This window comes from Bombus bifarius, unplaced genomic scaffold, assembly GCF_011952205.1.
Source record: "Bombus bifarius isolate JDL3187 unplaced genomic scaffold, Bbif_JDL3187 scf7180000007968, whole genome shotgun sequence".
NCBI classification, from domain to species: Eukaryota; Metazoa; Arthropoda; class Insecta; order Hymenoptera; family Apidae; genus Bombus; species Bombus bifarius.
This window is the reverse complement of record NW_022884354.1, coordinates 2,231,810-2,258,439: the sequence shown is the minus strand read 5'-3', so window position 1 is coordinate 2,258,439 and position 26,630 is coordinate 2,231,810. Positions and strand designations below refer to the sequence as shown.

Here is a 26,630-nt window from a genome sequence, read left to right as displayed (position 1 = left end):
CACGGATCCCGACGTTGAGAACCAGAACCATCAACGTAAGTTACTGTACGACCGCGTCGATAAAAACAACCATAAAATGCATTACCGGCCATCATTGGACTACCGTGGAATAGCGTTAAGCTGGGTAAGTAGGAGCGAGTTCTAAATTAAACGACGTACCGATTGAGCCGTCGGTAAAGCAGAATTGCTGCTTTATCAACCGAGAATGTGTCGACCCGTGCTGCCATCTACGACGGAAACGAGCAATTAACAAAAAATAGTGCCGCGCAGTACTACAGAATTTTCCACCTCGAAGATTTTCTCGCATCCCTCGCCACCAACGAATCGCCAGACTTTTCCGCGATAGTGTTCGCGAGAAAAATTCCAGGGAATAAATCCTTCCTGTCCAGTATGTAGATTTATATCGACGAACATGGAGACGAACGATAAAGAGTGACGAGCCAATACGACGAAATATACATCGCCGTTAGTCTCCGCCTTAACCACGCCCTCGGAAGCAGGAGTGAGGCGGCCATAATTAAGCTCGATGTCGTTAAAGCCACTAGATGGCATCGCAATGCCATAGACCAAATAACAGTTCGTGCAAAGCCGCTTATACTACTTACTATACTCGCGGTTCCTAGCATCGTTAAACATACCTTATCGAGTTCCTATGACACGACCGTGTACAATTCATATTTCAGACAAATATCGACGAAGCAAAGATCGTCGTTTCATCGTGCACCGTCAAAACCGATACAAACTTAACGAATCACCGTGTATCAACGATAGTATTATCCACATAAAAGAACGGCAAAAGTTGCGATCTGAGACGCTCCCGCCGCGACGAAATAGAATCTGTCTATAGATCCGTGGCTCCGGGAACACGATTTCGGGATCGAGATACCTTTAAATATTTCTAGCTTTCAGACTCGGGCCCCAGTGGCGCGATTTATCGCCTATACAGGGCAAACTTTCCTATAAAAGTAGATCGCCGGAATTCCTCTAAATTGCCTTTTCTTGTTCACTGTCAAAATTTATCTTCGCGTATATCTGTGCCATGGCACCGGGTCGGCCCGCGAACAAGCGATCGACACAGGCAATTCTCGATGCCCCGTTCTTTATTTAGGCGACGAAAAAGGCTGACGTATGGACGTACGCCACCAGAGGTCCGTCAAATTCTTGCACCGTGACGACTACTCGTACGATAGCACGCCGCGAGAGTGCACTTTCTTAATTGACGTAGTCTCTGTTCCTGCGCGTGTTCGCGAAGCGGACAAAAACTGACGGTCAATCGTCGCCGACGACGAAATGTAAATTGCACGGAAATTCGACGACGAGCTCCGAAAAAAAAAAGAAACGGCCCTAAAATATGTATATCTCGTTACATTATCGAAGCGTGGCACGATCGCGAATTTAATGCAGCCCCTCCGCTATCAATGCAGGATTTAATGAGCCCGCGAAACAATGCAACAGAAACGCGCATGTACTGGGGAACGCGCGCGCGCGCGCGCGCAACCAAGTCTACTCTAATAAATAACGTCGTAAATATGTAATTAATATGGTAATATAATTCAAATCGTAATTTATCGTGCCGCTAATCGATTTCGCGTCTCGATACGATGACGTTGCCACCACCACCGCCGCCAATGCGCTACTGTTCCAGCGTAACGCGATTATAGTTGCTGGCAGTGTTCCATGCACCCAACCTAACGATCTACTTTGCGTCGTAAAAACGCGGCCGGCACGTGGTTACGCTGATAAAGGAGCACAGCAACGATAAAGAAGAAGTCGGATAATGATCGCCGGGATAAAAGAAACGTCGCTGAATAACCGATCGTTTCTGCTTCTAATCGATCAATGAATTTGTTATATAGATAGATATAGCTATGTACACTTTGGCCGCGTGGTAGGTAGATATTTATTTATTAACTTTAGACTTAGGCTATTTCAAAATTTAAAACAACATGTACATTTAATTGTCAACTTTATTTTGTTATAATTACAAGGTCCATTTACATCCTATCACACAGGCTGTCCCGTAACTTACGATAATTTTTATATGCTTGAATTTGTCAGAAAGATTCTAAAATTTTCTCCAAAGTGTTCGAAATTTGATCGTAAAGAAAAAGGATTCAGAGAAAGAGGGAGAGAGAGAGAGAGAGAGAGAGAGAAAAAAAAGACAGGAGTTGTTTTCGATATGTCGCCGCGTTAAATCTTTCTCGAGTCTGCATTCCACGGAGACTTTGATGCGGGATACGACCAGCAATGCATGCATCATGCATGCACTATGCTTGTGGCTATTTGCAAGGCTAAAATACTATTTTAAGGCTGGCTAACAACACGGCGAACCGATTTCAGGCAGTTGGGAAGCGAAATTCAAGTTTCACGAAAACGCGCAGCTCAACGACAACCGAACCAACCAACCAGTCCATCGATTAAACATCGCACACACTGGATCGGTATCGTGAAATCTGCACGCTCGGCCACAGTCTACAATTACGACGCGGTTCGTGGAGTTAATTGGCGAATTCCTCCGCCGGCAGGATGTCGACAAAAGGTACTTTATAAAGTTTTCCGTTTATCCGGAAAACCAGAAGCGTAGGGATATGATTCGCAACCGGCTGCGAATTATCGCGCGAATTTCTCTTCTTTCGCGCCGTTTCATAATGAGATTCTGAATAAGGTTGCTAGAAAATTGTCCGTCATAACTGTTATTGCTCGAGTGAGTATCGCTGTTCGAATGAAAATATTCAGAGAATATTTGGGACATTTTGTACTTTTCAGTTCCATCATCCATATTTTTATCAGCGACTGTTTTAACAAATACAGGGTGGTTGGTAACTGGTGGTACAAGGGGGTGATTCTAGGCGAAAAAAGAAGTCGAAAATATAGAATAAAAATTTTTCGTTCGAGGCTTTGTTTTCGAGAAAATCGACTTTGAATTGTCGCTCGGTACGCGTCCTCTTTATCGCGTCTCGTTATAACGGATCTCACTGTAGATCGTTGTCGATAAAGTGCACGCGTACCCAGCGAAAATTCAAAGTGGATTTTCTCGAAAACAAAGCTTCAAACGGATAATTTTTATTCTATATTTTCGACTTCTTTTTTCGCCTAGAATCATCCCCTTTCCGCTTGTACCACCAGTTACCAACCACCCTGTATAATTTTCTGTATTGTTCGAATTAAAACACTCGGAGAATATTTCGTAAGTTTTACACTTTTCACCGAGTTCCATCATCCGTGCGAGTCTTATCAGCGACTGCCTTGACAAATGCAATTTTTCACATGGCATTTTTCTCAGGCCGTGGAAAAATACGTAAGGCTCAACGTCAAAGGAAGACACGTAACAAGGACCGATGTGTAATGGCGCAAACCACCCCCTTATACGTGCTGCGGGGCGAAAGGAATCTGTACGAGAAACCAGTTGACTGAAGCAACGATCAAGTTGCGAGGGAAGACGAGAACGATTAATTTCGTAGTAACAACAGAGAGGAAGCTGAGTGTGGCAAACAGGAGAGCAAAGGGGAGAGGGAACGAACGTAATAACAAGTGAAAACGAAGGCGGCATGTCGGCTGGTGGACACAAAGCGTCCACCACGGCCAACATTTCCCGGGAATCCTTTTTTTTCCATCCAAACATGGAAAGAGTCATAAAAGCCGGGTAGAGAACCCGGCGAAGCAGCGCAGGCTTTCGTGAAAGCAGAGAAAAAGCGGGGACCTTTTTTTACAACCGATATTGGCTTCGGCCAAGCAATTCGAAGGGTCGTTCGTTTTCTGGGAACGAATGGCCGCCCCCTGGACTAAAGTACAAATTATACCGGAGGATGCTGCGAGGCAGATAGCTAGCGTTTCAACGACAGAAGTTGCCATCTCTTTTGGCGGATCAGTTTCCTGTTTTTTCCTTTACCTGGCCAAAAACTTTCTACTTTCTTTTTCCAGTCACCCTCTTGCGACCATACGATTTCACTTTTTTTTTCTCCCGTTCTATTTTTACATCCTTCTATGGCTAAAGAGAGAAATTGGCCAAACTTTCGAATATATCGGCCACTGAATTTTCCTTAACATCGACGAATAATCCGAACAACGGTGGAACGAAGGAACCGCGTGGAATCGAGAAAATTGCAGCCGTTTCATTATCGTCCAGCCACCCAGTTATCCGCGCGGAATTTAGAAGAATATGAAAATCACGATGGGACAACATTTCACGCGAGCCAGTTGCTGCGGCAACAACAACAACCCCTTGAGATGCAGAAGCCCGCGAGACGGCAGAGTTAAATGCACGCAAACAGAATAACTTAGGAAATTATGAAGGCACGCTCGCAGGTGGTTTATCCTCATTAAGTGTACCGGATAAACTTAATTTTAAAGGCACGGGAGCTGGCTAAAAGCCCCCACCCCCGACACCATTTGTAACGCTCTCCAGCCGACATTTTCTTCGGGATCCCGTAACTTTCGCCGATGATATATGAAGCTTAATGCGCGCTAGAGGTCTCGCGAAACCGTTGTTCAACGCCGTCGGCAAATCCATTACCATCGAGTCGACTCACCCCTGGCGAATTCGCTCGACGCAAGGGTTAAGCTACTGCTACTTGGAAGATTTATCAGAACCTGGGGCTTGCTACGAGAAACCTAAGCTTTCTATGATTGCAGGTAATTTGTTTTTCAAAGGGTGAAACTCGCTTTTCGAAAGGGACCGTTGCAGACATCTTTTTCAATAAGAATTTCCCAACTGCTGGCGAGTTGACTCCTCGCCAAGATTCCACAGCGACCTTCTTAAAAGCGAAAAGATCTTAAAATCGAGATTCTGTCTGACGATCCGTGTAATTCTATATTTTCCACGACATTTCGCGAATTCGCGAACAGAGCGCCAGCTTTTCTCTACCGGTGACTTTGCCATCCGAAACGCGCGCTAATTCGTCGTAATCGCGTCGCGATCTGAAACAGTCCGCGAAAGCGTAGAACACGGGCAGCCCGATCGCCGCGCACGGGAGGTGTTCTCGATCAGGTCAGAAATTGGCCGTTTAAGAGGCGAAAGGGGGGCGACCGATGGAAGCGCGAACGCGAACAAGCGAGAACGGTGAAAGAAGATGAGAGAAGAGAAAAAACGATAAAAAGGAAGATAAAGGCAGAAGGGCAACGAAGGGAGAAGAGAAGAGAAAAATAAAAAAGGATCGGTATCGAAGAAGTCACTCACCTTTAATATAGCTGTGTACATTGCGGTGCTAGCAGAGGGTGGTGTGGATTGGTGGTGGGGTGGTCAGGGGGGCTCCGGTGCAGGGCGTACCCCTAGTTGGCCCCCTCCGGTCCCCCACCGGCCGCTTGCTGCTGATGCGCAGCCGCGGCCGCTGCTGCCGCTGCCTTCTGCGCCTGCGCCTGCTTCTCCTGTTCGTTCAGCTCCTTGATCGCCTGTATCTCCTTCTTCAGCTTCATCCGCCGATTCTGGAACCAGATCTTGATCTGCCGTTCCGTCAGGCAGAGCGAGTGTGCCATCTCGATCCGCCTCCGCCTGGTGAGGTAGTGGTTCGTGTGGAATTCCTTCTCCAGCTCGAGCGTCTGGTAGCGCGTGTAGGTCTGTCGGCCGCGCCTGCGCATTCCGTTCGCTCCTGCAACCAACAAAACCATAGCCGAACGTTCAAACGAGCTCTCCAGAGGCAAAGATCGCGTGTCTTTCCGTCCACTTCGTTTCGCCGCTCCATCGAAATAATACCTTCGCAGACGTCAGCAACGTTCGTCTACGTCTGCTCTCGCTCTTTTCAAGCCAACTACGAACGTTGCTGGCGTCGTTACAGATAGTAGAACGTTGTTTACGACCGGTTGAACGATCCGAAGCGAATGTCGCCGGTATAGAACGTTTGCAACACCGATCATGCGTATCCTTGTTAGACGATAGCCCTAACTGAAAGTAACGGCGATCTTCCACTGTTCTCACCTCAGTCCAATACGTTAGAGCGCGTTAAACCAGCCTATGGTTGAATCGAGTCAAGTGTCACGTTTTTCGCCTCGTTACAATTTCAAACGAACCAGCGGATCTTTTAATCCAACCTTCGGTCCCTGAGAATACCAGCACTCGGGACGCCGGAGACGTTGAACGAGTTTGCAAGATGCTGGGAAAATCCCGGCAACGTTCTCGATAACGCCGGGACACCGGGATAACTTCTAAGCGGCAGTTTAAAAAGAACGAGTAGGAGACAAAAAGAGGGGAAAAAGGGGCGCGTAAACGGTTTCAGATAGAGCGTGGCGAAGTCACAGCAAGCCACTGAGAGAAAGTAGGAGAGCGTACGACAGCGGGATAGGTAGACTGTCGAACAGCCGCTTGGGTACAGTACCTAGGCGGAATAAACCCGTCTGTGGGGGCTGAAGCTCACCTTATCGGCCGTTACTGCCTCGTAAAAACCCTGCCGTTTCACCTCTGCCAGCAGCGAGGTGCGAAGCAACCCCGTAAGCAGCCGGTCCGCCTTTTGCTCGCAGTTCGCATACGCTTTATATCGAAGTACGTAAAGGACTTGCCTCGACGACTCCCTTTCGCCATCCCCCGGAGCTGTTGCGAGTCTGCCGACTCGTTCAATTAATCTCGGTTAAACGCTACTCGCCGTATCGCTCGGTTATTACGCGATAAACCGCGAAATTAATTTCACTCGAAGGGTTTAATTGTAATGAATAATTAATCCGGGTGCCACGGCTAGTCCCCGGAAGATAGGTGACGTGGCGATAGCGAGTCCCGTGGTGAAATTAATAACGCCGCCAATTGGTCGAGTCGCGAGGATACGCGAAGAAACTTCATCCGGTAATTCGTCCACTCTCTGAGCGTAATTTTTCGCCGATTAAACCGCACAGGCAGGCTTGCGGATGGCTTCCGGCGGATGAAACAAATTTCGAAGCTCGCGACGAAATTCGAATCAGATTCGCGCGCAAAACGGCTCGTCCTTCGATAGGATATCGGCCGGTCACCGGTTGTGTGCGCACTTTTCCGAACGAACGAACAATTGGAAGCGAGGCGGGCAATAAACGCGTCATATTTACAATCGTATCTGTGCCGATCTATTATCTACGAGCCATGCGCGCGCGAGGGCCACGTCGAACAGCCGCCACCGCGCACTGGAACATTTCCAGTTGGCCATTATACAATATCGCGCGCAGACGAGCAACAACACGCCGCGCCAGAGTTCATATCGGCATCATGTATATTATCGCGACGTAATCAAGTGTTTCGGCGTGCACCCCTGGCCGCGCCACTCGCAGCGGCGCAACATCCCCATGATTTTCATTTCAGCTTGTCAAGCAGGGCTCGCGGAGGGCCACGGAGTTACGGCGAACCGTTTATAAGGGTTATTTGTCACGCGGACCCCGCGCCTCTTCCAGTCTGTTGCCAGTGTCTGCTTTCCACCCCCGAGGAACATCGCTACCTACGACGTGCCGGTGTTATATCGTCCCCTTGGCTCGCGCTCTTCCTCCGCAGAAGCAGGAGGGGCTCTCAGTCGATAGACTGGTTCGAACTTATAAATAAAAGCAGGGCCTCGGCCAATTAAGCCAGCCTCGTACGTCTCCGCAAAGTAGAAAATGTGACAAGCTCTACCGCCTTCTCTTTTACCGCGCGTTTCTCCTTCTCAGCCCTCGCGCCTCCCTGCCTCGCCGAGGCTTTTTTAATTTTCTATCGATCGCTTTCCCTGTAAAACTCTTTCTCCCCTCGGTATCTTCCGCTCGCCTCTTCCCGCTCGATTCTGTTTCCTTCGACGCATCGCGAATCGAGTTAAACCTTCTTCCTCGAAACGTCCGGCGATTCGTTGTGTTCCGAAGGATTGGCGGGCACATGGTAGAAAGGAATAAAGATACATACATAGCGAATGCTCGAACGTTCTCGTCTGATTTTCGGTGGCCGCCGTGATCGTGTCTCGCACGACTCGTCTCTTCCCTCGAACTCGGTCAGCCATCGTACACTTTCTCGCCCCAACTTACGCACGCCCCGTGGGATGTCGTAGGCGAAACGAAATTGGGGAGAAGAAATTCCAAGGCTGCCACGCTCTCGGAAAAGTAAGAAGAGGCGTGCGTGGCTGTTTAACCAAGGGGATGGATAAATTTTATGCTGAGACCGTGAAACGTGTTTCATCCGGGAAAGTCTCGCTGGATGCCGGCCGGGGTCAGAGGGGTAGCCTGTATTTGGAGAGGAGGAACGATCCCGGGAAGAGTAGCACGCTTACAGCGAGTGAAAATATTTCCATCGTAACTCACGCTTTTCTAGAAGAAAAAAACGTTTCCATGTATATGGTTGGAAGTTCCCTTTCCCCGGCGAGAGCCTTTACCCGAAAGCCTTCGCAACGTTCGAGAAAAATGGAAGCCTGGAGCGGTTGTTTCGCGTGGAAAACGATTGATTCCTCCGATCACCCTAAGTAAAAACGACGGAGAGAAAATTCGAACGAGCACGGAGAATCTCGTGAAACTAATCTCGAGGTATCCTCACGGCTCGTTTAGAGCCGCCAGCAATGGGGTTAGGGATTGCCTGGATTGGAAGCAAGTTTCGACATGGCCAAGCATAAACAGGGAGACGGAAAGGGAGAGACTTTGGATGTTGCCAACTCCAATAAGAACGAGCAATACGTTGATTGCTACCCGGAATACGCCGGTATAACTCTGGACCCATGGCAAAACAACGAGCTGCCAAGCGCCACCCTTCGTTTCCCTCTCGCGAACATCGCGTACGCGAAAAGCGGATCATACGCGGGGCCGATCAAATCAAAGTAAGTGAATTGGCTGGCAGCATGAAGGATTTCCGCGAAATTCCCCATGCTCGGCAGAAATTTCTCCCATAGGCTCGCCAGCCACCCTTCTGCCCAGCCATCTTCTTCTTACCGACCAATCTGACGAACCAACATCGATCCAAGCTCTCGCTGCTTTTTGCTGCCTACGTTCCACTACCACAACGACGCAGGCGAATTTAAACGCGACAATTTCCCCGCGCGTAAATCACCAGCGACGAACGCTGATGCAATACCAATTACGCTTCGTCCCTCTATATCAGCCAGCGACTTTTGTCCGCGACCCGTAAGGTCGGTCTAGACTGCTAAGTCCGGGTCGTTTCACGAGTTCGCGTAACTTGGAAACATCAGGCGCGGCGTTCTACTATCCAGGAATTCTTGTCGGCCAAGCGGAGGGCAAGTTGGCCGCATAAATCGCGAACGTAATTAGAGGACCTTTCGCTGTCCGGTTGTTGGGAACACGAGACGCGGGAAGGTCAGTTAGCTTGGTTCGGAGAAACGGGCACGTTGCGTTGGTGTCGTAAGTCGTCGCGCTTCCGGTGTGTCCGCGTCCCTCCCGAAACACGAACGTTCACGGCCGCAACGAACTCTGTTTGCGAGGCACGAGAGTCCCGCAGACACTCTGTATGAGAAACGCGTAGCTACGCAGCAAGATCGTAGCTCAACGTGGGGTACACCCTCCTCCAGAGGCTTGCCAAGGTAGGTAATCCTCTCGGGGGCGTGAGTTACTGCCTAGCGTCCCTCGCGCTGTACTCTCTTCTGTCCCACCTTCTTCTTCTTCGCCCCATCGGCCTTCCATGCGGCCCTTTTCCTTCCGCTCGCCCCGCTTCGTCGTAGCTCGTACCGCCTCGCTCTCTCTCTCTCTCGTCACGCCAACCTTTCCTCTCCCGTTTCTCGTCTCGCCCATTGCTATTCTTGCAGCTCTCTTTCGCCCTCGGCTAGGGGCTGCTGAGAAAATGCCGGGAGAAAGTGGCAGGACCGCCGGTGGTGCGCGCAAAGAAGGGAGGAAGAGCGACGCTGGTGGCAAGCAGAGCGTACGCTGCTCGCTGTGCCACAGCTGGAGAGCATTAGTCAACTGTAATTAATAAGTTATGTAGAAGACAGGCTAACGAACAGCACCGCGACGCGGAGCTGTTGTTGTCTCTGTTTCCAGCCGGCAGAAAGAGCGGCGGAGATCGCTTTTCACTATGCCGCGACGACGGAAGCCTCTGGGATCGTAAATACGCGCCTGGTAAACCCTTGTAACGTGAATAAACTGGGGGTGCCGGCTCGGAAATAAGCGACACCCGCAACGTGTACGACTCTCTACGTGCTCGTACCACGCTTTTTCCTACCGATCATCGACGCTCTCCTCCGAGATTTATATCTCTTTCGCCTCGGATAGGTATTCTCTTTATTCCACAGGCCATTACGTAGGAAGAAAATAAGATAAAATAGATTCGGCCTGACAAGCGCGATATATCTCTTCCTCCCTCGTCTTTTCTTCTATTCGCTTGCGTAATAAACGTCGCTCGTAATCTTCGAATTAAACAGATGCTTGTTCGCGCGATGACGAAAAGCCGATCAGCCATCGAAGGGTCAGAGAACTCGTCCAGTTTACGGTTCGACGGGCAATGTCTCTCTGTTGCCAGGTTCAACGAGACTCGGAAGCGAGCAGTCGTCAGCGAAGATCGGCGGATCTGTCGGATATCGAGAACGGGGCATGCAACCACGCTCGTCCCGAGCAAGAGGCTCCCACGGCTGAAAGGGGATCGTTATTCCGCGTGGTTCTCGGTGTACGTTCTAGCCTATCGAGGTAAACTCGTCGTTACCGCGGCGCAATCGCGATCGGTCGAAACGGTGCAGCAGGATACGGAAAAGGAGGAGGAGGAGGAGGGTGGGAGGCAAGGTGGCCGGGAGAAGTTACGCGACGCGGACAAGAATGTCGCCGGCAGCCAGCAGGATATACCATAAGAAGAACGAATGGAGCATTCGAGAATAAGATATCGGCTTTACGTGCAGCCACTTTTGAATAAGCGTGGTGCCGCGCCGCGGGCAAGGTGGCGACTTTGCTCCCACGCGCCAACTGCCAGGACGAAGGAGCCCATCCGGAGTCCTGCGATTCTCCTCTAGTCGTTCGTACGATATTTACTTGTCCCCGTGGTTACCTGCTAGTGTAACTCGGTGCCTGGTATCTGTGCCGACATCGATGTGGTAATTCGTTGAAAAACGATGGGCGTGAACGCGTACATCGCGTTCGAGATGGTTCGGACGAGAAACCGAGAGCAAGCAGAACGGTTTCACGTGAACGACGCGGGTCGTTGCAACGAGCTGGAAATTACGTTGCCTCGGTAATCTTTGTAATTTTGTAGCGATGCACTCGCCCTCCGCGATGTTCGGTCTTCGCTCGAGAATGCGGTTCGTCTTTTTGCTCGTTCGAACGGAGAACGTTGAGCGAAGTATAATGCCGTAAGAACGATTAGCCGGGCCGCAATTAGTAGTCCGACTGGATACGCCGGCTGGTACGTTGACGAAATCGCGCGAAGGTCGCCCGTAACTCACGTCCTCGTTCATCAATCAGTAGTCAAGACTAACTATTCCGTGCTATGGTATTGGCGCGGCAGAGGGGCGGCTCATTTAAATGTACAGCATTATTTGCTGCGTCGCGTTGAATGATATCTCGCAGAGGTCGAGGCACGCGAGAACCAAACGACCGACTGCGCCTCGAACTTGGCGTCTCAACAAGAAACACACAAGACCACGGAAAACAGACAAGAAAGACACAGGACCGTCGAAAATAACGTTCAACGGTTGTAGGCTACTTTTATCGAACCTGATAACGCCACCTTCCTTGCCTCGTCGGTTTGACCGAAACCATGTAACTTTCAACGAGGCATCTTGGGAAAAAGCTGAATAGACTGCAGGCTAGTCGTTGTACGCGTTCCATCATCTATCTGTGATGCTAACCCTTTAGATTGAAGCATTAGATTCAACTAGAATCAACATAATGTAACCTAATGTAACGTAATGCAACATAATGTAACTCTAAACCAAGCTATTGTGTACCACGCCAAATGAAGTTGCTTCCAATGAAATGAAATGTAAGCTTCTAAATAATTTCTCGCTTTTGCTGGGGACTTATTGGGAAAAATTGACAAACGCATATACGCGTCCTTAGTCCATGCCGGACGCTTACAGAAAACGCATATATGCGCGCATAGCACTGTAAGGGTTAAATCTATTCGCTAGCCTTTGTTCTTAATAGAAGATCGTGACATAAAATCACGAAGACAGGATCGCGTGAGTATCTCGTGGAAATTTAATTAACGCGTACACGCGAATCGAATGGGCGCTCGTAGCGGACGTGTCCTGTCTCGCGAGAGTAGCCTATCCGGTGCGAGAGGACAACGTCTACCGGGTAGTGGCAGAGGCTACAGAGACAAGGTGACTCTTCTACGAGCCAGCTGCTACTCGCGGTAACTGTAATAATTATGCAAAGACCGAATGCAACGGTGCATCGCGGGCGAGCGAACAGGCGGACCAGCGACCGAAGGAGCCAAAGGGAAGAAGAAGGAGGACGTTCCAAGGAACGGAGCGTAAAAGGAAGAACGCGAGTCAAGATGGTGGAGGAGATGGCATGCAAAAGAGGCTTCGTAGGTAAGCGAACTGAGCCGGTTGTAAGGCGACACCTCGTGGCTCCATATATCTTTCTCTTTCTTTCTCCCCTGATCTCTGTTCCCCGAGCAGTCGATGCCACCACGGTCTCTCCTTCTTCCTTCTTGTTGTTCTCTTCCGTCCAACATTTCCACCTCTCCCCTCTCTCTGACTCACTTTCGGCCAACATCGGTCTCTTTTTCGCGATAAACCGATAACGTTTCTCTACAGATTTCCCTTCGACTCGACGATCTCGGAGACGACTGGTTTCTAAGAAGAATGCAATTTCCATTTTCCAGATGATCTCCGGTGATCTTTCGAAACACGCTCGCCAAGCGTCACAGAAACAACGTACACGATCGATTCCAGGGGCTACGCAAACTTGGAATTTTAGGTACACAGCGTCCTGTAGAACAGTCTCTGGCTGTTGTATTCTTCCACCATTCGTATCCATAAAATCTATCCGCGGTTCTCTCGGTTTTTACGAAACAAATTTCCAATTACTTACACCCCGAAAATACTCGAGAAACATAGATCGTGTGGAAAGCACGAAAAACAGAGTTACGTGAACGGCAATTCTGCAAACGTTGCCACCGAAGAAGCTGGGAAAAGTACACCCTTTCAGAGGGGTCGTCCCATCCGACGAAAGATCTCCCTCCGCGTTTATCCAATTGATAGGAAAAACTAGGCTGTTATTCGTCAGACGTACAGCTCGTAATCCGTAGGGTCGATGCAAATGGGCCGGGGTATAAATGGCCGTGGAAAAAGAAGAAAGAAGCTCGGCGAAGACGAACTGAAAGACGAAAAAAGACTCGGTGGACTCGGGTCGGCGAGGAAGATGGTGGTAGAGTTTGATACAGGTGGGTAACCCCGCGACACCCTCTAACGAAACGGATCGTCTGTCTTACTTACATCGGCTCGCATCTATAAACTCACGCGGTTGGTACACGCATACGAAGGCCAGCACGCGTGTATATCCCTGGTTGGACGCGCAAGGGGGACGCGGTTACCAGCGGGCAACCGACCCACCAACCACCCATATATCTGCGTCCTAAAAGGAATTCCAGAATATATTTTACATATGCTTTATTGCCGCCTTATTTCCAACTCTATGGGCACAGACCTCGAGCACAGACGGACCAACACACGGAGAAAGAGAAAGAGAGACGGAGAGGCGGCGGTGCACGCGCACGCTTTCTGCCTCACAAAGAACCATTCGACTTGCCACACCGCGACCGTTTTTCTGCGCGTTTTCGCGCATCTTTGGAATCTGCCTCGTTAGCCGATCCGCTCGAACGCGAATAGAACAAATTTGACGCGAGAATTTCTGGCTAAGATTTCTCGGGATAAGGATGACGAACGAGAGGATAGTTCGAAAAGAGCTGTTTTCGCAGCCGCTTCAAACGAGGTCGTTTTGCTTGCTTGTTATCCTAATCGTTCGTTGTCTGAATTTTAACGCAACACGACGTAACAAAAGACTGCGATCTGATTCCATGTATTGCATCGTTATGCACGTTCTTATGAATTATGCGAATGCCGAACGGCGAAGAAGAAGAACCGTCAGGAAACAATGGAGCGTCCGAGGGCAAAGAAAATCGGCCGGAGTGTAAGTCAGCGAGGCGCAAACCCCTAGCACGAGATAATTTCCAGAAGGGTTGGAACCGTATCGATGGGTCGTCGGACAGGCCACGAGGAGCAGCTACCAGCTAGTTGCACGGTAGCGCGTCGTAGACTTATAATAGGGTCGGATAAATGTATAATGCATGCTCCTGCACGACTGCATTCCGCAGTAATGACTTAACTTGTACCAGTTAACAAGTACCGGACTAGATGATTCGATAATTCGCGAGTGGTCGACGTGGATGGTCGTTCGTTTCGTCAAGCTCGTGGCTCGCAACGGTGAATCGTCGAATGTAAATCGCCTATTTCCGCCCCCATCGATTACATCGTCGCACGACATCGTCGCATCTCAGCGTCGTCTTTTTCGCGTTCACCACGATCTCCGGTTAACCAGGGTCGCTCGGTTAACCGAAGGAGCAGCGAACTTCACCGATCCTCGGCGCATGTCGTCAAAGTTTGCCCGGCTGGCCGCCATCCAGACGCGATGGATTTCCCATTATTTCCGAGATTCGGTGAGCCGCTTGTGGCTTGTTCCGTGCTAATAATAAACAGAGACGAAAAGATGCAGATGAGAAGATCTCGATGGACCGGTTACGTTCCCTCGCTTAGCTCGGACGAATCTCGTTTCTCTAGGCCCGGTGAGAAGAGAAAGGCGAACAGCAGGACAGAATTGGATTATTGGATAATTCGCAAGGAAACGCGGATTACGAAACTGGCTGTACGCGGAATGAACGGAGGCAGGCTACGGGGCAGGGCGGCGTAGAGAGCGCTGGGACCCTGAGCGTGCTTCTTCGGCTACTCCAAGTTCGACGGGCCCCGACGGGGGGCCCCCCACCAGCAAGTGTAGCACGGAAACACGGTGGGGAGAGCCGGTTTCCACGACCAAGACGCCATCACGCTTAACGGCAAGAAACTATGATTACCGAGGCCCTCGAATGCCCGGTGCCGGCTCTCCCAACGAGGAGTTGCGCACGCTCTTTCCCCTCGAAAAATCAGTCTCCGCGACTTGCAGCCGTTCAATTACCGCACGGTCCACCCCGTTAACCGGCCGAGGCAGAAATTTTGGGACCCGCGAGCTGCAAATTCTACCTCACGCTACGTATTCCGGGTAATAGTGGGAATAAGGGGTGGAGCGAAACGATGGCGCGGCGTGGAGCTGAGCGAGTCCGACGCTGGGTGCATAAAAAATGCAGGCAAAAATCAGCCGACCGGCGAGAGGATGATGGCCGGAGCCGAAAGACCTGCGGGCCGCTTGAATAAATTAAACAGTAACTTTTGATTCGTTTCACTCGGAACGGCCAGGCAATTGCACGTTCCGAGAGGACGCCGGGGACGATGCACCGGCGGTGGTAGCGCGCTTTTGACGCGTCACGTTGGCCCACCTTGACGAGCGTGCACCCATAAAAGATCACGCGAACCCTTCCACCTCGAGCTTCTTGTACGTCTCACGGAGAACCGTGCAACTGCCATTAATAACCGAGAATGGACGAGGAGGTGGTGACGGGGGTGGCGGAAAAAAGGAAGTAGAACTGCATTATTCATTGGACGCGGTAGTAGTTGTGGATTCTCGCGAGTAGCGAGACTAGGCTAAGGGGCGTGATCATTCGGTCGCATGAAAATAATAATGAACTCGCATAAATCATGGAAAGTTGGAGGGAACTAGTTGCCTCGTTCTCTCTCTTTCTACGGAGCGCACCGTTCGCGATATCCGGGCACCGCGTGCCGCCACGATGTGCTAGCCGGCTGCCAAAACTGCTCCTGGACCGGCAACTTTTCTGGCGTGCTGGAAAATGCGGGGGAATCCGGTGTGCGCCGCGACCGATTAGTCTGCGGTTCGTCGGTGCCGCGTTTCCGCAGCCTCGTTTTTCCCCATTTTCGCCAACCCAGCCACGGCGCCAAACCACCGAACAGCAGAGAGAAGACGGCGGTGGCTTCGAGACAGCCGTACGATTGCTCTTTTTTCGGCAGATAGAACACGTTCGGCCGAGGCTTTTCGGGGATCTGGTGGCGTCCGAACGGGTTCAGCGCAGCAGCCACGATCGTAGAATGGAAGTAGGTAACCTTTGGGATTTTCGACGTGATATATCGCGGCAAGGCGATCTACGATCTACCGGTGGACCGATATAGACGCGCTGGTTGCCGCGGAATGTTCTATGCAAATCGGGAATCAGGAAGCAAAAGGAAGCCTTATGAAAATGAAACTTTTAACCTGGCCAGGTGTAACCCGTGAAAATAGTCGAAATACCACCACCGCCCTTATCCACCTTCTCCCATTCGTTCTTTATATCTCTTGATCCGCGCGGTAGCTTTCCAGCGGATCCAACGTCTTCGCGTTCCTATTGTCCTCTTTATCCCAACGAATTAAGTTCGCCTGAGCAAAAAAAAAAGTCTACCTTTCACGGTCGCCGATACGTTTCAAGCAGAGAATATCGCGACAGGGTAAAACTCGTTCGCGCGATTCCTCGACACAGCAGATGGACACGGAAAGAGGGATCGGCGAGTCGGATGGTTACGCAGTTACAGGTTGGCCAGACTCGCGGTTAAGATGAACGAGGCGGTGCGCAACGAGATCTTATCCGGACGCAGCAGCGGCCACTGAATCATCCGCTTTGAATAGGGCTTCGCTACACTCCCTATATTATACCTATAGGTACTAACCTTCTACCTATGGCCGCGCGCGCTCGCGTTTACGATGTAGCGTCTCCGAAGCGAGAGAAACGAAGGGAGATGGGAACGGGAAAGCCAGGGCAGGCGACAGAGATCGAGCCATAGCCCGTACAAATGCGTTATACGGCAGAAACCTTGGTGCGCACTAAATTACCGCGCACGACACTGTGACACCGCGTTGCCGCGGCTTGTAGCCCCAGCCACCTTGCAACTCACAAGTCGCCCTCTACCTGCCCATGACTTACAAGTCGGCGATAACGTTGCCTACCACAGTCTTAATCAGCATAAATCATAGCGACAATGCGCCACTGACCGCCTTTGAATCCGCTACCATCTGCAGGGAAACGCCAGTGCGATGCTCCGTGTCCGCCGCCACGAGAGATCGTTTATAATCGCAAGCGAGAAATTGCTGGCAATATCGATGAACGAGCGAAAGTGCACGTTTCGTCGATGGTAGTTTTCAGCGAAACAGCGAACGATCGAACATTGTTTTCCTTCGTACGCCGCCTTTGGCATCGTGCAACTCCCGTCTTCCCAACGTTCTACGTTTACTCGCCGACTATTTAAGTTTCTAACTCAAACGCGCGTTGCCATGGATATGAAGAGCGAGGCGAGGCGTCGTAAATTAGGCGCGTTACGCGCAACACCGGAGATGCTTAACTTTGTAAGATCTCGGCGCAACAGGGCAAATGGAAGAGGGGTTCGGTAGCGGGATTCAGGCCGCAGCTAGAAACCTTCCGAGAAGTAAATCGAAAATCAGTAGACGTACTTTCAAGTTGCATGAAATACTTGGCGTACCGCGGCACGTGATCTTAAGTGTCATGTAATCGTAAAATCGCCGCAGACGCTCGTGCTCCGGAGAAATGCGACGGGATTAGCACGCGCAGGCCAAACTTATGGTCGCGTCGTACATCTGCAGCAGCGAGATCGCTGGCGCGCCAGCTGCTTCGCTTTTTCCAGCGATTTGAAACCTGGCCGACGCGCGTTCGAGGATACGCAGAAGCGCGAGGTCGCATCGTCCGTCTTAACAGCAGCGCCGGTACGGTGAAATCCAAACGGTGCAAATAGCCATGCCCCTTACTCTCGTTACTCGGTTCACGTGGACGCCAATACGGGAATCCTGTTTTCTAACTAAATTCAAAATTCCAGCCTTTCGTCGAAGCGGCGTTCTTCCGCCTTGCCGTCTCCAGGCGCGTCTCTACGCTCCATGCAATCTTCAAGGAAGAAGCGATTACTTGGCGAAGAGCGATCTTCTTGGACGGTGATCGAACGAAGCACAGCCATCGAACAGGGTAATTTTCCTCCCTTCTGATCGATCTTTCGAGGGAGAAAAATACGAGGTTACGCGATACCGCGTGGAGAAGAAGGAAGACGGAAGAATCGTTGCGCGTAGTCGCGTTGGTCGTTAAAACGGCGCGTTTGAATCGACGAAAGGATTTCATTGGACGAACGCGCGTTTCACGAATTACAGGATACGCCGGTATCGTTAATGCCGCGCCATTACTCATAAGAACGTCTTGCGCCGGAGATTAGATCGAAAGCCGCGCGAGCACCGAGCAAAGGCAGCGTCTAGAAAATCATTAATATTGATCAGGCAGATGATTGATAACTTCATTAACACGTTACACGCGCCCATTCAATTAACTGCTCGTAACCGTTCGCTCGGTGAATGCGCGCGCGCCAAGTAATTTACGATTCAAGAGAGCTCCTCGCGTTTTTTTCACGCTCCAGTCAATTAGCGATAACCTTTCCCGTGGACGCGGCCGATTTCCAACGGACAGACTTCTTTCTCTCTGCCCCTTTTCCCTGTCCGTCAACCGTGTACGAGACGGTGATTTACGCCGGCGCTAATTAATCGCGCGAGCATTCTGCCGCGAATTATTATTTTTCCGCATGGACGTTGGCAAGAAGCGGGACCGCGAGCTCGCAACATCGGGGGATCGTTTGCATTTTTGCCCAGGAAACATCGTAAATCCGATGCCTCGACTTAACAACGTCGGAACGGCGAGAGCCGACTACACTATCGCGGAATATTTTTCTTCTGCTTCTTTTCCCCTCTTCCCTGTCGCACTCGCGCGCGCCCTATCATGCCTTGTCTCCTTTCTTTTTCTCCCTGTGTTGCTCGCTTCTCGTCCCTCTCCCTCTGCCTCTTTCTCGTCACGAAAAAATTCTAGCATCTATTCTCCGCTCACGTAGAACGTGACGAGAGGAGAGGAGAGGAGGCCCCGGCGAACCGCCTCGCCTCGTCGCGTCCACCGTCGCCAGCAGCGTTTCGCCGCTTCGGCCCGAGACAAGAAGAGATCCGTAGCCGTAATTGTAAACATTGGATTAATGCAAATGCGCGCTTAAAAGCTTAATTGCTTTGATAAAGTATGGCGGTGCATTAAATTCAAATGCATGTAAATTAATTCAAATTTATGAGAAATAGGTGGACGCGGAGCACTTACAGGAAAAGAGGGAAAATAAAAATTAGTCCCCGCGGGGCCGGCCCCCGCGACCAGACTCTTTTTTCATTCTATCCCTCACCTCCTACCCTCTCCCACCTCCATCCCTCACTCTCTCTCTCTCTCTCTCCTCTCTCTTGCTCTTCTACCGTGCCACTCCTCCCCCAGGAGCCCCACCATTCCCTCTTTTTCACGAACGCGCCATGTTGCCAGCCAGATTGGCCTTTATGTGCAGGTTTCGCCAATAAATTCCGCCTTCGGTTCTCTTCCGATACACGTCGAATTTTAACGCAGCGGATCGTTGCCACGCTGATTAACGATGTCGAAATGAACCGCGTGCCAGCGCTCTCGGGAAACGCGGTCCTCCGACTACCGCGCAGCCTCTCGTGCTCGTTGGCAACGGCACACGGTCGGAAGAAAACGCAGGATCGCGGCTACGGTACGAAAAAAAGGAAGGAAGACGCCAGCTCCAGCGAACGACAGAGGCAACGACCGGTTCGCGCCTAAATTCGAAGCAAGCGCGAAGCATATCGCCAAGCGTTATGAATTTTAAAAGAAAGAGGAATACGTACTAATTCGCCACGATTCTTGCACGCGCGCGTCTCTTAACGCGTCGCGAGTTCGTCGACTCGGTTCTCTGGAAACGAGAAACACAGCAGCGAGACGTCCGTTTCAACGCGTGGATATTCGCAGCGGAATAGACGTCGTCCGCCTGTAACTACGCGCCTCGATGTGCTGGCTGTATTTCAAACGCGTAAACGCAGCCAGCGTCCCTAAACGAGCTGCTACTTATTGCAACGTGATAGAAGCTGGGTTGGAAGCGTACGCACCACGTAACGCACTGGACGAGCGGAAAAACGAGCACGAGAAGTGCATTTTAACGCGATCAAACTTATCGACCGGTGTGCGCGGCGCGCAGGGAGCAGGGAGAATGGAATATCGCGCTGGTGGAAGAGAAAGCCCCGGAAAAGCCAGTGACAATAGGAAAATCTTTGGCGCGCAGCGCCACTTCAGCCCGCTGATAGATGCGCGCGTTCCATAACGGCGATAATGGTTGCTGGCCCATCAATTTCGCCCGGGCTTGATTAGATAGGCGCGTTTTATTACGGCAAAAACTCAACTCTCGCCCCGTCGAAAACCAACCGCCGCGACATCGTCCCCGCGCGCTACCCTCTCGTGTGGCCCATACATCTACACGTGGGGAATACACGCGCGCACACGAACGCGCTACTCCCAGCGAGCAGCGCCGGTGACGCCACGGCGACTTTATCGTAAATAAAATGGAATCGCGAAATACGAGAGCGAGGTGATATTTGCCGGTGCACGAGCAAAAGCAAATACTCTCTCTCACCGCGGGGGTCGTATAAACCAACCGGAAGTATTGTTCTGTCCGTGAAGCCGGCCCGATCGACGGTCAAGTGTCGGACGATGGTCGGTGTACGTTGCGTTGCAGCAGAGTTGAAAACTCGTTTGGAAATATCGTGCAGTCTGCGGTCGTGGAAAGGCGACCTCGCGAGAAAGACACCGCAAATCAATTGTCGATAAAAGCAGAATAAACAGATATAAATCGGCGGATATCGGAGATGGGCGTCGAACGAGAATCTATATTTTTCGGCAGTGCCGCCTGGCTGACAACTATTCCGGCGAATATAATACGCGATAAATAAATTGGAGCGCGTCCGCGAGAAAATGGGACGGGAACGAAGTGTACGGATGACACGGTGGAAAAAACAGGCGCGGACATTTGCATTTTTCGTCGCGCGATTGACGGAACGTCGTTACACGGCTGACTACGTTTTTCTTCACGGACATTCGTCGTAGTACGTCATAGTCGCCTCCATAAATTGCTTGCCTTTTTTTTTAGCGGATATTTCGCCTATTCACGATTCCGTGGATACACGCGAGCGCGAACATTCTTCGAAATAATTTCCAGAGAAATTGCAGCGAATTAGTGGAAATGAAATTTTCATATCGGTCGAATTTTTATAAACTTTCTCGAGGAAAGAGTGAAGTATGCGTTGTAAAATTCCTTTTAACGACATCCTATCGGCTCACGAATATTTTTACATATTTACATTCACTGGCATGTAAGAAAATATGAAATTTCCACTTAAAAACGCCACTGACCAACGAGACGCTAGACACGAAGGTACCGTTCAAGGTTTATCGCCGCATCGGCGGATCGTCGATCGTTCCCATAAACGAGATACGTCCGCGTTTCATCGAGCTGACGCCAATTATCGATGCGCGCTCGGTTAATAACCGTGTTCGATTTTATTAACGTACAACTAAGATCGGCTTAATTTGCGCTGCCGTTCCAGCGTCAATAACATCGCCGGTATCTTAATGCATTAAGATTACGCGTGAAAGGCGGTGCTGGTACCGTAGGATAAGACGCGAGAGTAAACGCACAGATGCACGTGCCAATCGCCATCGCGCTCGCGCGTAATTTGTAAAACCGAACGGTTTTATCCGCTCGAAGACGAATCGATTCGGAAGCCGACACGCGAACGTTAAAGATTTATCTCCGTTGGAAGCGCCACAAGGAGATGCCGATCATAAAACTACCCCCTTTTTCATCTCGAATATCGTGTTTATTATCAGGCGAGAGCATTCATTCCTATTTGTATTATACAGGGTGGTTGGTAACTGGTGGTACAAGCGGAAAGGGGGTGATTCTAGGCGAAAAAAGAAGTCGAAAATGTAGAATAAAAATTTTTCGTTCGAGGCTTTGTTTTCGAGAAAATCGACTTTGAATTTTAGGTCGGTACGCGCGCATTTTATCGCGTCTCGTTAGAACGGATCTCACTGTAGATCGTTGTCTCGATCGACGTTATGTTGATAACAAAACGAACTACCGGAATTATTAGAAGATGCACCGCTGAGAACTAGAGGAAGTTTAATTTTTCAACAAGACGGTGCACCGCCACATTTTGAATAAAGTGCAGGCGTACCGAGCGAAAATTCAAAGTCGATTTTCTCGAGAACGAAGCCTCGAACGAAAAATTTTTATTCTATATTTTCGACTTCTTTTTTCGCCTAGAATCGTCCCCTTTCCGCTTGTATCACCCGTTACCAACCACCTTGTATTTTACTTATCGTTGTAATTATCATATCACTGTATTTTTCGAACGATTCGACCAAGTAACTTTCGCAACGGCGATACATCGAGTTAGGAGAAGTTTACGTTCGTTAAAGTTCGCCATCGCTGAAGTTTGCCGGCGTTTACGATCGTAAAGCAAGAAAAATGTCGGGAGAAAAAACGGAGAGCGACCGAGTAACTTTGGCGGACGTTCGATCTAAAAAGTAGTTGCGCGTATCGCGCGTTTACGACTTATCTGCAATTTTGCTTTGCGGCGGCAACAGTTTCGACGATAATCGCAGGCACAGCGATATAGTAGGATCGCTCAAGGACGATCGCTACATTTATAGATTGATAATAGCAACATGCACGTGCTACTAGCGCATAAAGGTCGACGCGCAGGTAGTCATTAGGCCGCCCCACGCCCAATACATTAAGTCGTTATGAAGATATCTTTAGCCTTTTCTCACCGACAGTAGGGTCTCTAAACACGTTCGGGCTCACTGCAATAATAGCCGGTATAGCTACGTTATCTTCGGAGCAAACAAGGTGTTTTTGTTTTCAACCTTTCTTTTTCTTCCGTTCTCCTTTTCCTTCTTTTTTTCTTTTTTTTTTTTTCTTTTTCTTGCTCCCTCTTCTCGCTCTTCTTTTCCCTTCGCGCTCGATCGATCGGTCGGTTCTCGTCGTGGCGGATCGTTATTATTATCGTTTAAACTTCATTACGTTCGATTGGATGCGGGGGGTATATCACTTTCGCGATGTTGTTGCAAAGTATACACCTTGGGCGAGGGAAAATTTCCGCGGAAAGGGGCAGGTCTGCGGGTAAACGGTTTCTATTCATAGAGCGTCGCTTTTTGCTCGTCTCTGCACACGTATCAACGTGTAGTACGCATAATCACGTACGGGCGTTCTTCAAAAAATCTCGGTAAACAGGATAATAATTTGGCGTACACGAACGCTAAGCGGCAGAGACGAAGGAAGCTAATAAATAAAAACTCGTTCAACGTTGATTCTCAACATTATTCTCCATTTTCCCAAGCCAGATCCACTGCTGCCGCCTCCTCCTCATCCCTCCGTCGTTGCCTGCACCCTCCGTGGCGTCTCGGACGACCAGTTTTATATCAGCAACACTGTCGCAAAATGCCGGTAAGACGCGAGCGAACAGCCCCTTCTCATAGCAATTACTCCCATCCCATCGAGAAGAGTGCGACCCACACCATTCCGCCACACTGTTCGCCACCCCGTGTTCTTCCTCTCCCTTCGCCGCTCCTCTTCCTACCCCTTTGCTTCGCACACCGGCTCTCCTCGAATGGCCAAGTACTTACGCGTACTGCCTAACTAAAAGTCCTTCTCGCAAATTGCCAGTTATTACCGACGTTACGTTTATCGATGCAGCGGTTGCGTTTACGTCGGACCCGCCATTTCTCCCCCCTTCACCCTCCCGCGCCACCGCGTTCGCCGCCTCTCCTCCTTTCCGCCCGAGACGCGCTCTCCTTCTCGCTTGGCCGTCCCTCGCGGATTACCCCTGGCAGAACCTCTCTCCTGCCCTCCACCTTCCAGCTTTCGACATACCTTTCTGCCTGTTTTTACCAGAACCAGGCCCCCACCCCCAACCCCGAGCCTCGTCTTTGATTCGCCTGACGCGACTCCCCTCAGCCTGGCTCTCGCGAATCCATCAACGAACACGGGTAGCTATTAATTCCAGCTCCAGGATTCGGAGTCGAGGCTCGTTTCCTTCGAATTACGAGATCGCGACTTCCTGCGCACTTGTCCGCGCCCGCCTGATTGGATGCGTTTAACGCACACCAAATTAGGATTCGGAAGTTCTCGTAAGCAGAAAAACGTGATTACAGGGGGACCTTCGATCGGCTATAATCATCCAGACGAAGTTGAAGCGTGTTCGCGTTTCCAGCAACTTCCAAGCGGTTCGAATTTATCGTAATAATAATATAACGATGGAAGAGGAAACGTTTAAAATAAATATCCTTCGTGTAGCTTCTCGGGACGAGAACGCGCCACTTGCAGCGAACGGATGAAATTCGACGACGGCAGGCTATTGAATTTTTCTCATCGCCAAATACGAGCAATTTCTTCTGGAAAACGAGTCGAACATATACACCGTTCGCAAGTTGAGGAAACGGTGGGAAGGAAATGTTCGAGTCGGAGGAACGGTCGCGCACCGGCTTTATGCTTCAGCCGAGCATCGTGTCGCGAGAGGATGAAAACGCCATCCATAGCCGACCACTGCACGTTCCCGGTGTCTTATTTTCTTTTCCATTGCCGATGCAAAAAATATGATGGAAGCTGGTCGATGCTGCTACGGGTATGCCTCGACTATGCCGAGGAGACGATCCAGAGAATAGACGTTTAGCTGGCGCGCGGTGGAACACGACGAAACGAAGAGGACGAGGGCGGTGGACGAGGATGCGACGCAGACGGCGAATCGAGCAACTGGTGAGCAGGATAAAGAGGAAGAGGGATTAGCGAGGCACACAGGACGAGAACGCGGACGCGAACGTGAACGTGAACTTGAGGGTAGGGGAAGAGCAAGAAAGAGGGATGGAAGATTGTTGAAGGTAGAGGAACCAAAGGGGAAAGGTAGAGAAGGACAGAGGTGGCCAGAGGGAAGACAAAGGTAGAGAAGGAGGGGAAAGAGCGAGTAGAAGGGCCGGGGGAAGTGAAAGAGTGAAGCGTGTACGAAGAAGAAATGGGTGGAAGGCCAAGCGAGGGGATCAAGAGGGGGGATATCAAGAGCGGACCTCCCAAGTTGCGGTGAGATGGCGGATCATCATCGTCGCATCATCCGTGAGCCGAATATCTTCTCAGGGCTTCGTTATTAAGCATACGATATACTGCGTATGCGGCTCGTATTCGCGTCAAAAAATTACCGATCGGAGTATCGAAAATTCCTACTTGCGCACCGATCCACTTTTACATGCAATTTGCCGGCAGACCGTTCGTTTTGCACGTTTTTCGCCGGTCGGCCGAGACGGCAGATTGCTCGATTCCGAGACGAGAATCGCGTCGTTCGTATAATTAGTTGGTAAAAGGAAGCGGTTCGATGCGCCGATCCTGGCCAACGTTGCTCTTTATCCTTGCGACGACCGGTACAGGAATGCCTCTCGAACGTTCCATTTTTCTTCCATATCTTCTCTTCCTTTGCTTCGCTTCTATTCATAGAAGGCGAAGATCAACGAGCTTCTTTCAGTTGCTCTTAATCTCCTTGAACGAACGATCGGTAGGCTGCTTTTTCCACACAGAGGGATCGTTAGCAGTAAGATGTACGGCCTAACGATCATCGATGATCCCTCAGCCGCGAAACGATTCTATCGGGCGCAAGTCGGCCGATGCGAAAGCTGAGTGGCGGAGGAAAATACGTAGGAAAAACTAGGCAAGGCAAATAACGGATAAAATCGTTGAGAACGTTCCGTTTAATAAAGCAATTCTGTAATTGCCAGGCAAAGCTTCAAGAATGGCGCGCCTACGACGCATGATATTGGACCAACAGATATTAATTTCGGGGATGTACGAGACATTTAAAGACCGTGGGGATCCTGATCCCCAGGCGTGTAAGGGGAAGATAAGGCACCGTGTACCCGGCCTGTAATCAATGGCTGGCAAACGAAGTTATAACACAGATGACAAACAAACGTAGCTGCAGTTCGCTTCGGTCGCTGTACCCTTCGAAAGGTACTTCGTGCTTGCCATAGTATTCCTTAGAAAAAGGTATTTCGATGCGATATTAAATCAGACTCTGTTACAATTAGCCCTTTCGTTGGTATTGCGAGAAGAAATGCACGATTTTCTTAACTGTTTTCTACTTTCAATTCATCCGTATACGTTCGACCATAGTAATACGATATAATACTTTCAGAATGTAAAACAAGTGGAAAAGATCGACGATACGAACGACGTTAACACGTGTGCACGTGAAATAGATGTTTAAGAAACGCGCAAGAGAGTAACACATTGATATCGAATTGGAAAGTGAATTAGAAATAGCGCAAGTTAGCCACTTTTTAAGGTATAATTTGAATTACTATTTGCATTAACGTCGAATGCGTTTCTATCGCTTTAGAGGTACAAATTTACGAATTATAGAACGTAAAGACGAAGGATCTGACATCGATAACGAAATATAATTCTACGTCTAATTAATTACATCACCTCATATTAGTCTTTAAAAATCAATATCAATTCGTAGCTGTAACAATTGCGAAGTGTAAGATCATCGTAGTTCGATTTATCAGTAATTTTGCAATTAAGATACATACAGCGTAACAAGCCTTTAGAAATAAAACAAATAAACAAACGATAAAATAATACAATGGGTTGTAACAATTCAGCGTTTCGCTGGCAAAAATCTGAAATTTTACGAGCACGGAATTATGACACCGAGAGACGGCGAAAGGACGATACCTAATTGAATAAAGTCATACTTTTAAGCAAAAA

General features: G+C 49.9%; 1 protein-coding gene across 2 annotated transcripts in view; it reads right to left on the bottom strand.

Moving 5' to 3' along the window:
- The window catches only part of LOC117209523 (homeotic protein ultrabithorax), a 137,927-nt gene that overhangs the window by 21,361 nt on the left and 89,936 nt on the right, over positions 1 to 26,630 (bottom strand). For both annotated transcript variants that reach the window (XM_033451664.1, XM_033451657.1), the window contains one exon: positions 5,177 to 5,585. In XM_033451664.1, coding sequence (XP_033307555.1) covers positions 5,269 to 5,585 — 317 coding nt within the window. In that variant the 3' untranslated portion in view covers positions 5,177 to 5,268. The remainder of the gene's footprint in view (positions 1 to 5,176; positions 5,586 to 26,630) is intronic.